The sequence below is a fragment of the Neoarius graeffei genome, chromosome 10 (assembly GCF_027579695.1).
Source record: "Neoarius graeffei isolate fNeoGra1 chromosome 10, fNeoGra1.pri, whole genome shotgun sequence".
In the NCBI taxonomy this organism is placed as follows: Eukaryota; Metazoa; Chordata; class Actinopteri; order Siluriformes; family Ariidae; genus Neoarius; species Neoarius graeffei.
In genome coordinates, this window is record NC_083578.1 from 3,235,593 (window position 1) to 3,252,044 (window position 16,452).

Here is a 16,452-nt window from a genome sequence, read left to right on the forward strand (position 1 = left end):
ATGTTCCTCAATGTAAAACTGCAAAGAATTTGGGGATCACATCATCTATGGTCCATAATATCATGAAAAGATTCAGAGAATCTGGAGAAATCTCTGTATGCAAGTTACAAGGCTGAAAACTGACATTGGATGCCTGTGATCTTCAGGCCCTCAGGAGACACTGCATTAAAAGCAGACACGTGTCTGTAGTGGAAATCACTGTATGGGCTCAGGAACACTTCAGAAAACCATCATCTGTGAAAACACTTCATTACTGCATCCACAAACACAAGTTAAAACCAGATATAAACAACATCCAGAAACACCACCACCTTCTCTGGGCCTGAGCTCTTTTACGATGGACTGAGGCGAAGTGGAAAACTGTCCCGAGGTCTGACAAATCAAAAGTAGAAATTCTTTTTAGAAATCATGGACACCACGTCCTCCAGGCTAAAGAGGAGAGGGACCATCCGGCTTGTTATCAGTGTACAGCTCAAAAGCAGCGTCTGTGATGGTATGAGGGGGCGTTAGTGCACATGACATGGGTAGCTTGTAGATCTGGGAAGGCATCATTAATGCTGAATGATATAAACACGTTTCAGAGCAACATGCTGCCATCCAGACAAAATCTTTTTCAGGGAAGGCCTTCCTTCTGTCAGCAAGACAATGACAAACCGCTTTCTGCACAGATTACAACTGCATGACTCCTTAATAAAAGAGTCTGGATGCTAAACTGGCCTGCTGCAGTCCAGACCTGTCTCCTATTTAAAACATTTGGCGCATTATGAAGCTCAAAATACGACAAAGGAGACCCCGAACTGTTGAACAACTGAAATTGTATATCAGGCAAGAATGGGACGACATTTCTCTTTCAAAACTACAGCAATTGGTCTCCTCAGTTCCCAAATATTTACAGTGTTATTAAAAGTAGAGGTGATGCAACACAGTGGTAAACACACCCCTGTCCCAACTTACTGTACCTTACAGCATGGATGTGCTACTGAAACTGGGTCTCTGGTATTTATTGATGATGTGACTGCTGACGAAATCTGCAAGATGGGTTCTGAAGTGTACAAGGTGAAATTATCTGCTCACATTCAGAAAAATGCTTCACAATTCATTGGCCGGAGCTTCACAGTGCAGATGGATGAAGACCTGATGCATGTTTTCAAAGCATCCCAAGACCTTATGAAGGAAAAAGATGTTGAATGTCCTGCAATGACCAAGTCAATCACCAGACGTGAATCTAGTTGAGCTACGTTTCACTTGCTGAAAGAACTGAAGACTGCTGCTGTAAAGTTCTGGCAGAACATCACCAGGGGAGATGTCTGGCGATGTTGATGCGTTCCAGACTTCAGGCAACCAAAGGATTCACAGCAAAGTATTAAAAATGACAATTTAAATTATGTTCAGTTATGTTAACTTTTGGTCCCTTTAAAAGGGGTGTGGGGAACGTGCTGGAATTCCAACACCCTTTACCCTCAAACTAAAACTGAATGTAACTTTATCAATATCCAAATACTTATGAATGAATTGATGCATCCTTTTGGATTTTAAATGTAAACATTCTTTTGAATATTGTGTTCTTACCTCAAATAGAAACGTTCGACGCTTTTACACAAACAACTCTGCAGTTGGCAAGAAATTAGTGCTTGGACCCCTGAGATCACTGCTTCTGGCTATATCCCTCCTCCCCCCAAATCTTTTTACTGTTTTGAATAAAATAAGAGATTGAAATAAGATCTTCATGGAATAAATGATCTTGCCCGACACATCATCACTGTTTATCCTCTTGTACAGTGCTGCCGAAGTTTGAGGTGACGGTGGAACTTCCTCCAGTTATAACCATCCTGGAGACGTCCGCTACCCTGAAAGTGTGTGCAAAGTGAGTGTTCATGACTCAGTAAACGTCTGGTTCATCGCTCCAGGTCATGTGTACATTTTTGAACCAATACCATTGTAAAAACATATTAACACTTTCATGCATCAGATACTATAAATCATCTCCAGATGTTTAGATGGTTTAATTCATTATAATGATAAGTTTTTCTAAAAATCTCTCTCTCTCTCTCTCTCTCTCTCTCTAGCTCATAATTTATTTTATGACATCTTAAAAAGCGAATGTTTAAACACTCTTAATTGGTTTTAATTGATGATCTGTGTAGACGCTTTAGACAGAGATACTGTATTGGACTGATATACAGGATCAGGAACAGCAACAGTTTAATGGATGAATATGATGAAGGATAATGGTGTTTAAAACATTGGAGTGGTTCTGGAGGTGATTTATAGCTAATAATATTTTTCAAACAGCTTAGTGTGGACACTGTACATGTAATAATGTCTATAATGTAAATCTCACTTTTAAAACAATATTGTTATTCATTATAATATTATAAAAGTATTCCTCCATGATATTAGCGTTCCATTCTCTGCAGATATACGTATGGGAAGCCTGTGATTGGTACAGTGAGGGCGAGGGTCTGCCATAACAGTTACAGTTACTGGGGTTTCATACGAGGAAGCCCACCACCACCAGACATCTGCAAAAATTACACCCTGCAGGTTCGTCTGCTGACTCAAAACTCTCAAAAATCAACAGACAGTGCTCCGAAGTAAAGTTGCTACACTTCCAACCCTTTTGCTCCCTTTAACCTGACTGATAAACACTTAGCTGTAATGCTTTACATTAAAGTTATTGTCACTTAGAGCTCTCCACGGGAACATTCTTTTAAAATCCCACTCCTGATGCTAATCACAGTACATGCATCAGGATTAAAACAACCATGATCGGTGTTTAGTGATGGACCTTTTTTCTGCTTTAGACTGACAGGACGGGATGTGCACAACATGTTTTAAGTCTGAATGAGTTTGACATAAGGAATTCACGCTATCAAAGAACACTCACTGTTCAGACCGAGGTGGAAGAATCCGGCACTGGTAAGAGATTCCTAAATCCAAATCCAAGCCTTTAATAATAACGCCTTCATTATTATTATTATTATTATTATTATTATTATTATTCCTTCATATCAGGTCTTGACACATTAAAATATTTATTATAAATGAAATAATAATAATAATAATAATAATAATAGGGGCGGCACGGTGGTGTAGTGGTTAGCGCTGTCGCCTCACAGCAAGAAGGTCCTGGGTTCGAGCCCCGTGGCCGGCGAGGGCCTTTCTGTGTGGAGTTTGCATGTTCTCCCCGTGTCCGTGTGGGTTTCCTCCGGGTGCTCCGGTTTCCCCCACAGTCCAAAGACATGCAGGTTAGGTTAACTGGTGACTCTAAATTGACCGTAGGTGTGAATGTGAATGGTTGTCTGTGTCTATGTGTCAGCCCTGTGATGACCTGGTGACTTGTCCAGGGTGAACCCCGCCTTTCGCCCGTAGTCAGCTGGAATAGGCTCCAGCTTGCCTGCGACCCTGTAGAAGGATAAAGCGGCTAGAGATAATGAGATGAGATAATAATAATAATAATAATAATAATAAGATGGGCAGCATGGTGGTGGAGTGGTTAGCACTGTCACCTCACAGCAAGAAGGTTCTGGGCAAAGGGGCGCTGTTAGCATGGCTGCCCACTGCTCTGGGTGTGTGTGTGTGTGTGTGTGTGTGTGTGCTCATTGCTCACGTGTGTGTGCATGTGTGTGTTCACTGCTTCAGTTGGGTTAAATACAGAGGAGGAATTTCACAAGTTTAAGTGTGATAAATAAAGTTCTTCTTCTAAATCATAAATGTTTATCCTGGATGTTTACACATAGAGTCTGTGTTTCACTGCAAATGCAAGAAATGTGTGTTTAATGAATGAATGAATAAATAAATAAATAAATAAATAAATTGATTACATAAACTACAAATATATATTTTATATTCAAATAAATATATCATGAATATCTTCTATTTTGGCAAATAAAACCAATACAAATATTTTAAGCCTGTTTCTAGATTTTATTGCTAATTTCAGATATATTGGCCTTAAATTCTTTCAAGTGAAATAAATTTTTTTCTTTAAGTCTTATATTGTTCATAGTAATCCCACGTGTGTGTGTGTGTGTGTGTGTGTGTGTGTGTGTGTGTGTGTGTGTGTGTGTGTGTGCTTTTATATACTACTGGGGACCAAATGTCCCCACAAGGATAGTAAAATCTGATAATTTTGACCTTGTGGGGACATTTGGATGGTCTCCATTAGGAAATTGCTGTTGTGTTAAAAAATAAAAATAAATAAATAAAGAGCCAGAAAGTTTCTTTTTCATTACTGAGGTTAAGGTGAGGGTTGGGATAGTGAAACGAAGGTGTGTGTGTGTGTGTGTGTGTGTGTGTGTGTGTGTGTGTTATGAGGACAATGTTGCTACCAAAGAAAGATTCCAGCTACCATTTTAGCTTCGTGCAGTAAACTTGCCTGTAGCTCCAGTTGCAAAATAAAAGGAATCTCTGCCTCAAACTTGTCTTTGACGACCAACTTCATTTATGTCATTCTGGCGTAAGCAGGAATGTAATTGTTTTTACATTTATTTATCTTGCAGGTGTGATTATGCAGGGTTCAGGAAACTCTCAAATAACAAATAATATGGTCATGATTTCATTTGTCGATTCACCAACAACCTATAAGCCTGGAATGATGTATGAAGGAAAGGTAATTATGACACGGACCTCTTCGTCATTACATGGTGCTAGTGTACTAGTTAACCATGCTGGTTAGGTGAACTATACTAATTATCCAGATTTGCTAGCCAGCCAATAAACACTGACTAATCTCTCATATTGTGTACTTAAAACCAGTATAAAGTTCTATTAACAGGTTCACTAACATTTGGAAACTTTTACAGGATATTGTGTCATTAACTCTCGGAGTTGACCATGCTAGCTAGCTAGTTAACAATTTACTACGGTAGTTACTATGGTAACCGTTGTGTAATTAAACTCAGTATTCTGTACTGTTTATTACAGTCCATCGAGTCTATTTTCTTCTTTCTACTCTAGCTTGGATGATTTGAGGCTTTCGTTTTATTCTGACATTTTCCTCTGATGTACATTTTTATCCTTCTCTGTAGATCGAAGTGACCGACCCGAACTCCAATCCCGTGAAAAAGAAACCCGTATATCTGACTCTCAATTACGGCAATAATATAAACTCAGTTCAGACGCTGGTTACAAATGACGACGGGATCGCATCGTTTTCCTTCGACGCCAAACCATGGGGTCAGCAGCAAGTCAGTTTAAAGGTGGGCGGAGTCTTTGTTTCCTTTTTTAGACAAAAAAAAACCCTTTATGTTCAGTTCCTGTGAAATAAAAAGGCCCACATGTTCATAGAGATTTAGTTATGTGAAAAAAATGTGACTAATTTTCATTTTTTAAAAACAAATTTGCTTCACAGAATTTTGCCACCATGAAATGTAGTGAATCTGTGTTTTCAATAAATATTATAGACTTATAATAAATAAAGATGAAGCACTTACTGTTACCACCCTGAAGTTGATTATTTTCCTCTAACAGCCTGTTCTGAAGAGTATTGAATATTCCTCTTATACCACAGCAAGGACTACATTTTTTAAATTAATTAAAGCATTACAAGTGTACTTTTATTCATTTATAGTGATGTAATGTTGTGTAATATCCATAAAACAAGTTAGTTCCTGTTCTCAGTTATGTTATAGCAGCGATAAACAGTCGTTCCCTCACCAGTTTTTTTTCTCTCTCTAAAAGTTAATAAGACAAAAAAAAGGTCATGTTACTTAGAAACCACAAAGTGTAAACTTCTATGTCCTGAAGGTGTCAGAAAACTTTGAGTTCCAGCTTTACTTGTTACAAAGAGCCAACACTGGAGGCTCCTTTAAAATATTAGAAGTAGTGCATTAATATAACTCAGAGCTGTCAGAGCTGCTGCTATAGAAAATTAATCAACACCTTCTGACCAATCACAGTCCAGAACTGAACAGCACTGTGGTATCATGTCCTGATGCTTTGTTTCCTGTTTTTCTCTTGATCTTTTTAGGCACAATATGAAAAGACTGAGAAACCAGTTCTATTTGAAGATAATCAGCTCAACCCATACTACCCCACCGCCTACCTCACTCTTCAGCCGTTCTACTCCAAGAGCCAGAGCTTTATTGAACTGAAGAGCATCTCAGAGCCTTTCAGCTGTGATGGAATTGCTCTTGTTACGGCTCAGTTTGTGATAAAAGACTCATTCAGACCCTGGGATCCATTCGAACTACCCGTTGACCCAATCAAGCCATCCATTAAGCCCATCAAACTACCCATTGAGCCTACCGAGCCACCCATTGACCCTATCAAACTACCCATTGAGCCTACCGAGCTACCCATTGACCCTATCAAACTACCCATTAAGCCTATCAAACTACCCATTAAGCCTATCAAACTACCCATTAAGCCTACCAAGCCACCCATTGACCCTATCAAACTACCCATTCAGCAACGCAAACTACCCTTTGACCCAATCGAACTACCCTTTGACCCAATCAAGCCACCCAGTCCCAGATATGTCAAGATTGCCTTCTACTACATGGTGCGTCTGGCTTTTTTTTAAAATCACATTGTATCATGGGATTGTAAATGAGAAATTTTAGAACACATAATAGTTTTTTAGTAGTTAACTGGGATGCAAGTAAAGATTTTAATGATTAATCAATTATGGCAAAATGACTTCACACACATTTTAACACACATATCAGACATTAAAAAGCATGCAAGTTACTTGATCACTTGGACAGATTTTTTTTTTTTCATTGAATCTTACTTAGTTAATGAATTTGTTGTGCAGATAACCCTTGTGGTGATCTTTACTCAGAAATGAAATGTTTGACTGTACTTGAGTCAAACATTTCATTTTAAAAAGTTTATACTTTACAAGGATTTCAAACCGAACAGAAGTTTTGTACTGATAAAGGCTCAGGCCTTTTACTCACAACATATTTTTCAGTTAAACCTCATCTTTACAAGTTACAAAGATCATAACTGGTATATTTTCATTTTATATAGAAATGTAATACGTTGTACAACTGATAAGGTCTTTTGTGTATTTTAACTTTATTATGAACTGTATTTAAAACGTTAATCAAATCCATTAGTCAGTCATCTTTGTGCAAGAACAGTTTGTCTCATCATGCATTAATGTTTTGAACATCTCGTTCTCCTGTCTGTCTGTCTGTCTGTCTGTCTGTCTGTCTGTCTGTCTGTAGGTGATGTCCAGAGGACACCTGGTTCAACAAGGGCATGTCTTGTTGAGCATCAGCCCTAGAGGAGGTTTGTAAACAATCCTTAACACACTCCCCGTAACTTGCACAACATGTATTTTGTAACAATAAATGCTGCAGGACTTTGATTCGATATTAGTGACTGACAATCTTATGACGATATGTTTATAAGCTTTTAAATGATCATGTCCTGGTGGCCAGTGCACAATGTTGAAAGTTGATTTGTTTTGTAGATGAGCTCAGAGGTAGAGTGCTTTTCTCACTGAAGAATGTAGAAAAGATGTCTCCAGTCGCTCAGGTGGTCCTGTACACACTCCTTCCCAATGGTGAAGCTGTGGCAGACAGCAGGAACTACGCCGTTCAGCTATGTTTGCCTAACAAGGTCAGACATTTAGTCGAGTTTTATTCTTAAGTTGCTGAGGATGTTTTTTGATTATTGACTTTTTAATTTTATTTTGTTGATTCTTTGTAGCAGCCCGAGTAATTATCTTTATCCAGAGGTGGAATGTAGTGTTACTATATTTAACTATCATTTTAAAGGATTTGTTTGGACCCCTGAGTGATGCCATGTTGATGGACGATAGTGCTGTAGAACTCGAGACCAGTCTCAAGACCACTTTTTGAAGGTCTTGGTCTCGTCTCAGAATTGACCACATTTTTACTTGGTCTTCTTTCAGTCTCAGACATAGAGGACTCGGGATTTTATTTCAAGACCAGTCAAGACCACAACTCTGGGGATTTCACTAAACTCCCTGTGTATTGTCTGATTTATTTGTTAACATCATTACTGTGATTGGATGTAAAACTTTCTGCTTCTTGATCAAGATTGTATGGCAACCCTGGATGAACAGCAATTTTCAAGTCTTCCCTTCAGGTTCTTGGTTTAGAGCCACTCCTTCAGTGCAGCTTTTGCATTATGCTCAGCGTTATTGTCCTCAAGTCTTTTGTTGACTTTTGTTGTGGAGGATTGCTATGTATTTTTCTCCATCCATCTTGCCCTCAACCCTGATCAGTTTCCCTGTCCCTGCTGATGAAACACCCCATGACATGATGCTACTACCACCATGCTTCACACCATGTTTAGAGTGATGAGTCGTGTTAGGTTTCTGCTAAATGTACCGTAGCATCTGACAGATGTTAGATTTCATATCTTCTATTTATTTTTCATGACCAGCCATCACTGTGATCTCATCTCATCTCATTATCTCTAGCCGCTTTATCCTGTTCTACAGGGTCGCAGGCGAGCTGGAGCCTATCCCAGCTGACTACAGGTGAAAGGCGGGGTTCACCCTGGACAAGTCGCCAGGTCATCACAGGGCTGACACATAGACACAGACAACCATTCACACTCACATTCACACCTACGCTCAATTTAGAGTCACCAGTTAACCTAACCTGCATGTCTTTGGACTGTGGGGGAAACCGGAGCACCCGGAGGAAACCCACGCGGACACGGGGAGAACATGCAAACTCCGCACAGAAAGGCCCTCGCCGGCCACGGGGCTCGAACCCGGACCTTCTTGCTGTGAGGCGACAGCGCTAACCACTACACCACCGTGCCGCCCATCACTGTGATGTCAAAAAAATATTATATCACCTTTAACTTATCAGTACCTTCAGACAAATGGTTCTTCTTGCTCTAACCAGAGGTTTTATTTACTTGCTTACTTATTTTTGTCACGATTTTTCAGGTGTCTCTGAATTTCAAGTCTCCTTCTGAGCTTCCTGGTGAGCAGACGTCACTGACCCTGAGAGCCGCTCCAGGTTCACTATGTTCAGTGAGAGCCATTGATAAAAGTCTGCTGCTGCTGCAACCGGAGAAAGACGTCACCATCGAATCTGTGAGTTCAAAGTTATGAAACGTCCATCATTTCAGTCATTCAGTTCATTCTGAATGTGTAATAACGAGAGGTTGTAAGTTCAAGGCCCAGAACTGTTACAGATCAGGGCTAAAACTACAGTAAAGCTGGAAGAATTTTGCTAAATTTTTTAGACAATAATTACTAATGGAAATGTATTTTTGTCTTCGCTTTGTTACTCAATTAATTTTCTGAAGACTTGAAAATTTGAATTTGATTATTTAGATTAGATTATTTTCCATACAGTTGGGTAAAAAAAATGTGTGTTTTTTTTTCCATGATTATATCATGCAAAAAACCCCCCCAAACAAACCTGAATTATATAAAAATGGACAAATATTAAGTTGATCCTGAATATGAGTATATTTAAAACTTTATACCTTAAATGTGAGGTGAATTTGATATCACTGTCACTGAAAAACAAATTTAGGTTTCAAAATGTTTTGGGATTTATTTAATAAATACAATTTTACAGATGAATGTGATGCTTTGTGAGAAATACTGACCTTATTAATGATACATAAAAAAATTTGCAGTTACTATTTTCATGAGGTAATTGTTCATTGTTTCTTTTTTTTAAAGTATGATTAATTCTTGTTACTTAATTAAAAATTCAACCATATTTAATTTGATATATTTTTTAAACACCTTAGCATATTATCTAATCTGTTGTTGGTGATATCAGACAGCAAAAACTCAAAATAAATGAAAATACATGAAAAGACATGGACGAAACAACCAGTTGCAAATCTGTGGTTGGTTGAAGAGAGCAACTGGACTTGCTTGAAGATTCTTGAAAACGTTTCGCCTCTCATCTGAAAGGCTTCCTCAGTTCTGTCTGACTAATAGGGAGTATCCAGTATTTATCCTCTCATGGATCATCATAGAATCCGAATCAGAATGCTGATGGCTGCATTGTAGGTGGCTGATCAAAGATGTGTTAGACACCCACCTCTGTTCAGTGATGGTCGTTCCAGGTTGACATAAATGAACGATCCTCTCTGGCTAAGATGTCTGCCAGTTTTCTGGAAGTCCTCTCATACTCCCACACCAGTCGAAGGGATCTCATCCCAAAGTGCGTAGAAACATATCTGTGACGAATCTCAGTCATCCAGGTACATAGTAATCTGTACCTCTGTACCATAGTAATCAGATTACTATGTACCTGGATGACTGAGATTCGTCACAGATAAACCAGTCGCAAATGTATAATTCTGCATTTTGGTTGGAAAAAAAAACAACAAAAAAAACCCCCCAAATCAACTCTTAAGTCAATTAAAACCTTACATATCCCCCCCCCCCCCCCCCCCCCCCCCCACACACACACACACACACACACACACACACTCACTCACTGACCGGCCACTTTAATAGGAACTTGTTGTTGATTGTAAGATCCCTGTTCTTGGCTGCAGGAGTGGAACCCAATGTGTTCTTCTGCTGTTGCATGCTGAGATGCTTTTCTGCTCACCACGGTTGTAAAGCGTGATTATATGAGTTACTATATCCTTCCTGGCCAAAAAGCTTGAACAAACCTGTCCATTTTCCTCTGAGCTCTCTTATCAACAAGGTGTTTGTTTCCACCCACAGAACTGTCGCTCACTCACTCGATGTTTGTTTTTTGTTTTTCGCACCATTCTTTACACAGATCCTCTAGAGACTGCTGTGTGTGAAAACCCTATATATACATATAAAACACAGATGTTTAATGTTTAACGTTCTCTTCTTAATATTTGATTAGTAATTTATTTTGATTCATTTACTGACTCATTTATTCACACTTATTCCCAATGGACTTGTTGAACCCTAATGTCGTATTTAAAAGGGATCACAACGCCACACATACCGGTAATGTGGAATAATGCCATGCTGTCATTCCAGGTGTTCGCAATGCTGCCTTTCCAGATGTTATCAGGATATCCCTACAAGATCGATGATGAGGATTTATACCCATGCGTGAGGAAGCCACCTCCCCTTGAACTCCAGAGAATATCAAGATCGATTCCTTATTTTCCTATCTATGAAAAAGTCGACGTGTACAACGTCTTTAAAGTAAGACTTTTTCTAAGAGTACACGTTGGTGTCATTGGATCTCTAATCCTTCGTGATTAGGCATGTAACGATAATCAGTTATACGATACATTAAATATCACAGTACTGCTGAATTGTGATTGGTCAGAAGGTAGTCATTTAGGCGTAACATATTCAACACTCACAGGAGGTTTATGACCCAGATAAAGACAGGCAGTATTTTTCTTTTGGTAGATGACAATCTGGTAATTCTCTTCCGCTTGTAGTGATATATTGTAAGATGTAATGTTTTTGGCACAAGTGTGGCTGTGATACTATTTTGTGTTTCCTCTCAGGATGTTGGGATCAAGATTCTGACCAATGCTGATATCAGAAGCCCTTCTGTGTGCCCTGATATTTTACCATATTTTAGGAGTGAGTGGTTGTTTTTAGGTCACATTTCTTTTACAATTAATACATATACAGTACTTTACATTGTTATACAGCTTACAAATTGTTTTTCTATCCACAGAACCAGGCATAGAACAACCGGCTGCCTTTGAAAAAGAGGCTACTTTAGCTGAGAGCAGTCCTGCCGAACCAGTTGTTACCATCCGCAAATATTTCCCAGAGACATGGGTTTGGGATCTCGTTTCAGTCAGGTGTGTAATGAATGTTGTTTAAGTGGGTTTTCCACTTTTTTGCAGTCTGGGTTATTGAGTCGTTGTTTTTCCTCTACAGTTTGTATGGAGTGAAATCCCTTACGAAAACAGTCCCGGACTCCATCACTACGTGGCAGGCTGATGCATTTTGTACGTCGCCCATTGGGTTCGGAGTCGCCCTGAAAGCTGAGCTCACTGCCTTCCAGCCTTTCTTTGTGAGCCTCACCATGCCAAGCTCCGTCATCCGAGGAGAAGTGTTCACACTCAAGGCCACTGTCTTCAACTATCTCCAAAGCTGTATGATGGTGAGCTGACTCATTTCTTCGAATTATATTTTCTCAAGACAGTCATTTCTCATGTGTGTGTACTATGGCAGCATCGTATTAATAGAACACGATATTCAGATGGATTTCAGTTTCCTCTAAAGATTTCTGACACTCAGTGACTCCATTAGTAGATTTGGGGATGTTTTGGACTCCTTTAGCAACTTTATTTTAAAAAGAGCCCAGGAATAAATCTAACAACTTTTTGAGCAGATATTTGCAACTGTCCTGCACTCGATACAGCTCTTCAGCTCACTGCTGGTTATAAAACTCATCAACACTGTGTAAAGCCTGACTGAGTTGAACTTCCACAAGCTGATATTCCCAACACACAGTCAGCAATCTCCATTATTCCCAACACTCAATCACCAATCCCCACAAATCCCAATGCCCAGTCACTCAACACCATTATTCCCAACATACAATCCATGATTCCCATTATTCCCACCACCCAATCACTGATCTCCATTATTCCCAACACACAATCACTGATCCCCATTACTCCCAACACCCAATCATGAATCCCCATTATTCACAACTCCTAATCACCAATCTCTATTATTCCCAATCACTGCTCCTCATGATTCCCAGCACCCAATCACTAATCCCCGTTATTCCCAACACCCAATTACTGGTCTCCATTATTCCCAACGCACAATCACTGATCCCCATTGTTCCCATCACCCAATCACTGATCAAAATTATTCCCAACACCCAATCACTAATCCCCATTATTCCCAACTCCCACTTTGTGATCTCCATTATTCCCAATACCCAATCACTGATCCCCGTTATTCCCAACACCCAATTACTGATCTCCATTATTTCCAACACCCAATCACTGATCTCCATTATTCCCAATGCCCAGTCACTTAAAACCATTATTCCCAACACCCAATCCGTGATCTCCATTATTCCCAACACCCAATCTGTGATATCCATTATTCCCATCACCCAATCACCCATCCCCATGATTCCCAACACCTAATCACTGATCCCCATTATTCCCAACACCCAATCACTGATCTCCATGATTCCCAGTGCCCAGTCACACAACACCATTATTCCCAACACCCAATCCATGATCTTCATTATTCCCAACACCCAATCACCAATCTCCATTATTCCCACTCACTGATCCCCATTACTCCCAACACCCAGTCACAGATCTCCATCATTCCCAACACCCAATGACTCAACACCATTATTCCTGACACCCAATCACTGATCTCCATTGTTTGTCCCACAGGCACACTTGTCTTCAGAAAAATTTCACATTTACATTTATAGCATTTAGCACAGACTCTTACTTACAGATGCTAGTTCACTAGGTCAAGGACTAAGACTACCATCAGTCTAAATCCCCTGCTGAAAAGATTAGTACAGTAGGAAAAGAAAACAAAAGACAAAAATGATTAAAATAATTGAGAACACCAAGGTGCTAATTCAAGTGCTTAAGTCTTTAGTCTTCTGTCTTGAATGTTCCCAGTCCATGACCAGATATTATGGAATTGTTTATGATGGAAAAGAGAAGTGAGGTCTTGTGAGATCTGATCGTGAGGTCTGGAGCATTGTGGAAGGGATGGGATCCAGTGGGCTGGTGGTGGGATTGCTGAACAAATCTTCACCTTCCATGTCACTGGTCACTCAGCTTCACCATAAATAAGGATCAACTGAGAAAAAGCTTGTTTTAGTTTTCTGTTAACCAATAGAACGAAAACTCTGTGTCTTAAAGGTGAAGGTGGTTTTGGCTGACTCGAAGCAGTTCTCAGTGCAAAAGGTGAAGAACAGCGTTTACACACGCTGTCTGTGTGCTGACGAGAGCTGGACCGTCTCCTGGATCATCACACCGCTGGTTCTGGGTACGTCAGTAACTTTTTACTTTTAAACTTATTAGATCACAGAAAATGGGAAATGCTTGAACAGATTGTAGGAGGACCTTCTGGTACTGTTGATGTTTTACAGCACGGCAAGGAGATACAGATGATAACATAAAACAGAAATAAGCTTTAAGGAATGTAGATTTGTTTTTCAAATATTGTAATTTAAGCACAAGTAATACATATTTTTCATTTAATAGACAAAAAAAATCTATCTGCAGTAAATGTGTGTCATTTCAGCCTGTAATGTGAATGTCACCTCAGTTATCTGCAATTAAACACAAATTATACACTGCTGAATGAAAATAAATCAGACACAGGCATGAAATAAGACACATTTCTTCTCCATTCATTACATATATATAAATTATAAACAATCACAACCAAAGTGTTGGCTTTTGCAGCATTATGGAAATCGATGCGTTCTTGCTGTGTGTTATAGGGGAGGTGACCATCGAGGTATCGGCGGAGGCTGTGAAGTCGTCGGTTCTGTGTGGCAAGAGTGCAGTTGATGTACCACAGAAAGGACGCATCGACACAGTCATTAAGACACTACTAGTGCAGGTGATTACACTATTACTTCTAATAATAATAATAATAATAATAATAATAATAATAATAATAATTCCATTTAATTTAATTCTGGGCTTCTCAACCATTTTCCAAGCAGGAAACACAACGGATTCATTACGCTCAAGTCAACATTATTTGTAGATCCAGTTATTTTGGAGTGAGGAAGCTGTTTAAAGACTGAAATAGGTTTTTAATGCAAATTGATGCTCTAATTGTGATTATAATTGTATTTTTATTCTGCTGCCATTTTTTTTTCAGGCTGAAGGAACCAAAAAGTATAAAACCTACAATGAGCTTCTCTGTCCATCAGGTCAGACACATACTTTATTGATTTAACGGTTTTATAACACAGTGTAATTCATGAGTCCAGCTGGTCAAAAAATTTATTTAAAAAAAAAAATTATTGGATATTCTAAATCTACTTAAAGCGAGACGGCCTTCCAATTTCATAAAATCGGTGAAATTTAGTTCCGTCTGAAATGTGGTGATTGTGATATATGTTTATTTCTGTAATATCTCATAAAATATCAGGCCATTCTGTGGTTGGGAAGTTATTTAATTTGAGGGGATTAAAGCAAATAATGTGCATGAAATCGCTCGCTTCGCGCAGTCAAGCAGACAGAGGAAGTCCGTGTGCGCATGCGCAGGTTTACCTTCTTCTTCTTCTTTTGGGTTTTACAGCAGCTGGCATCCACAGTGTTGCATTACTGCCATCTACAGGTTTCCCTTTGAGCGTGCACTGACAGTTCCATCATTCTGTCGCTAAACGAACAGCTGATCACACCGAGGTGCTCGCTGAGCGCCAATATTTATTAGTTTGGTCCTGCGTTTCCTTTCCTTCGTATATAACATAACATCTTATCTTCTCACTTTCCGTTACTGTAGTCGGTCTTTCACGTTTCATTCGCACACTCACGTCCTCCATTTTTCTCTCCTGTTTCAAATTTGTATCCCACAATGCCTTGCGTGAACGGGGAAAGCCCACCACGTGATGCATGATTTAGTATCTTGAATTGGGTCATGGTGAAGCAGGAAAAAATAGTGGAGAATTTAGGGCCACATGGAGATAAATTCATTAATTGTTCTATTTAAAAAAAACTAATAAAATTGGAAGCCTGTGATTCGAATTCAGTAGCTTTCAGTCACTAAACAAAAATAATTGGGTGTCGGGAAAATTGTTTTTATGACCTACACTTGAAAAATCTGAAGGGCAGTCTACCTATAACAGTTATTCCATGAAATCGAGTCGTACATGAGCTGATCGCCAATAAGGCGCGTAGCACTGAGTTGTCTATAATCCATGTACGGCGAGATTGAGTGGAATAACTGTTTTATTCTATCTACATTCACTGGATTTTGAGAAATAGAACATTTTTATTTTTTGGCAAATTTGAAAACTTCACACAAAATGTCAGACAAAATCTTTTCTGCTTAGAATGTAAACAAACCGGCGAAATGACAGGAGCAATTTGTGAAAAATGCGATAATAATAATTCTTGAAAAAAAGATACATTCTTACTTTTATTCCATATTTTGTTGCTTCTTTTTTGTATTTTTCTTCTTCTTTAGGATTTTTTTGGTGGTTGGCAAACCAACTTAAAGGTTCATTACTGCCACCAACTGGTCTGGAGTGTGGAACAGGAGATATTCTTTGAGCTATTTCTGTTTCTTTTAAATACTTGATAACAGTTCTTTGGGGTTTTGTTTTCGAGTCGAGTTTTTATTTTGTCCTCAGTTGGTTCAGCAACACGCTATGCCATTTTGTTTTTCTCTACTCACAGTATATGAGCTGATATCCTAGTTGTAGAGTAGCCAATCAGAGTGCACGATTGCTCATATCCAGTGAATGTGGATAGAATAAAGTTAATTATCTTTAGAATAAGGAGTGATTTGTTAAATTTGGTGCAGCCAATCCAGAGTTCCAGAGAAATTAGTGAAAATGTTTAAGGTAT

The 16,452-nt window shown here is 39.0% G+C and overlaps 1 protein-coding gene across 1 annotated transcript in view; it reads left to right on the forward strand.

Annotated features, from left to right (window-relative positions):
- LOC132892753 (alpha-2-macroglobulin-like protein 1) overlaps positions 1–16,452 on the forward strand; it is a 38,991-nt gene that overhangs the window by 9,699 nt on the left and 12,840 nt on the right. The window contains exons 7-22 of the mRNA XM_060931115.1: positions 1,780–1,864; positions 2,418–2,544; positions 2,805–2,919; positions 4,503–4,612; positions 5,031–5,201; positions 5,972–6,505; positions 7,179–7,242; positions 7,427–7,575; positions 8,885–9,034; positions 10,934–11,104; positions 11,419–11,497; positions 11,595–11,724; positions 11,804–12,029; positions 13,783–13,909; positions 14,370–14,491; positions 14,759–14,810. Of these exons, the coding sequence (XP_060787098.1) occupies positions 1,780–1,864; positions 2,418–2,544; positions 2,805–2,919; positions 4,503–4,612; positions 5,031–5,201; positions 5,972–6,505; positions 7,179–7,242; positions 7,427–7,575; positions 8,885–9,034; positions 10,934–11,104; positions 11,419–11,497; positions 11,595–11,724; positions 11,804–12,029; positions 13,783–13,909; positions 14,370–14,491; positions 14,759–14,810 (2,412 nt within the window). The remainder of the gene's footprint in view (positions 1–1,779; positions 1,865–2,417; positions 2,545–2,804; positions 2,920–4,502; positions 4,613–5,030; positions 5,202–5,971; positions 6,506–7,178; positions 7,243–7,426; positions 7,576–8,884; positions 9,035–10,933; positions 11,105–11,418; positions 11,498–11,594; positions 11,725–11,803; positions 12,030–13,782; positions 13,910–14,369; positions 14,492–14,758; positions 14,811–16,452) is intronic.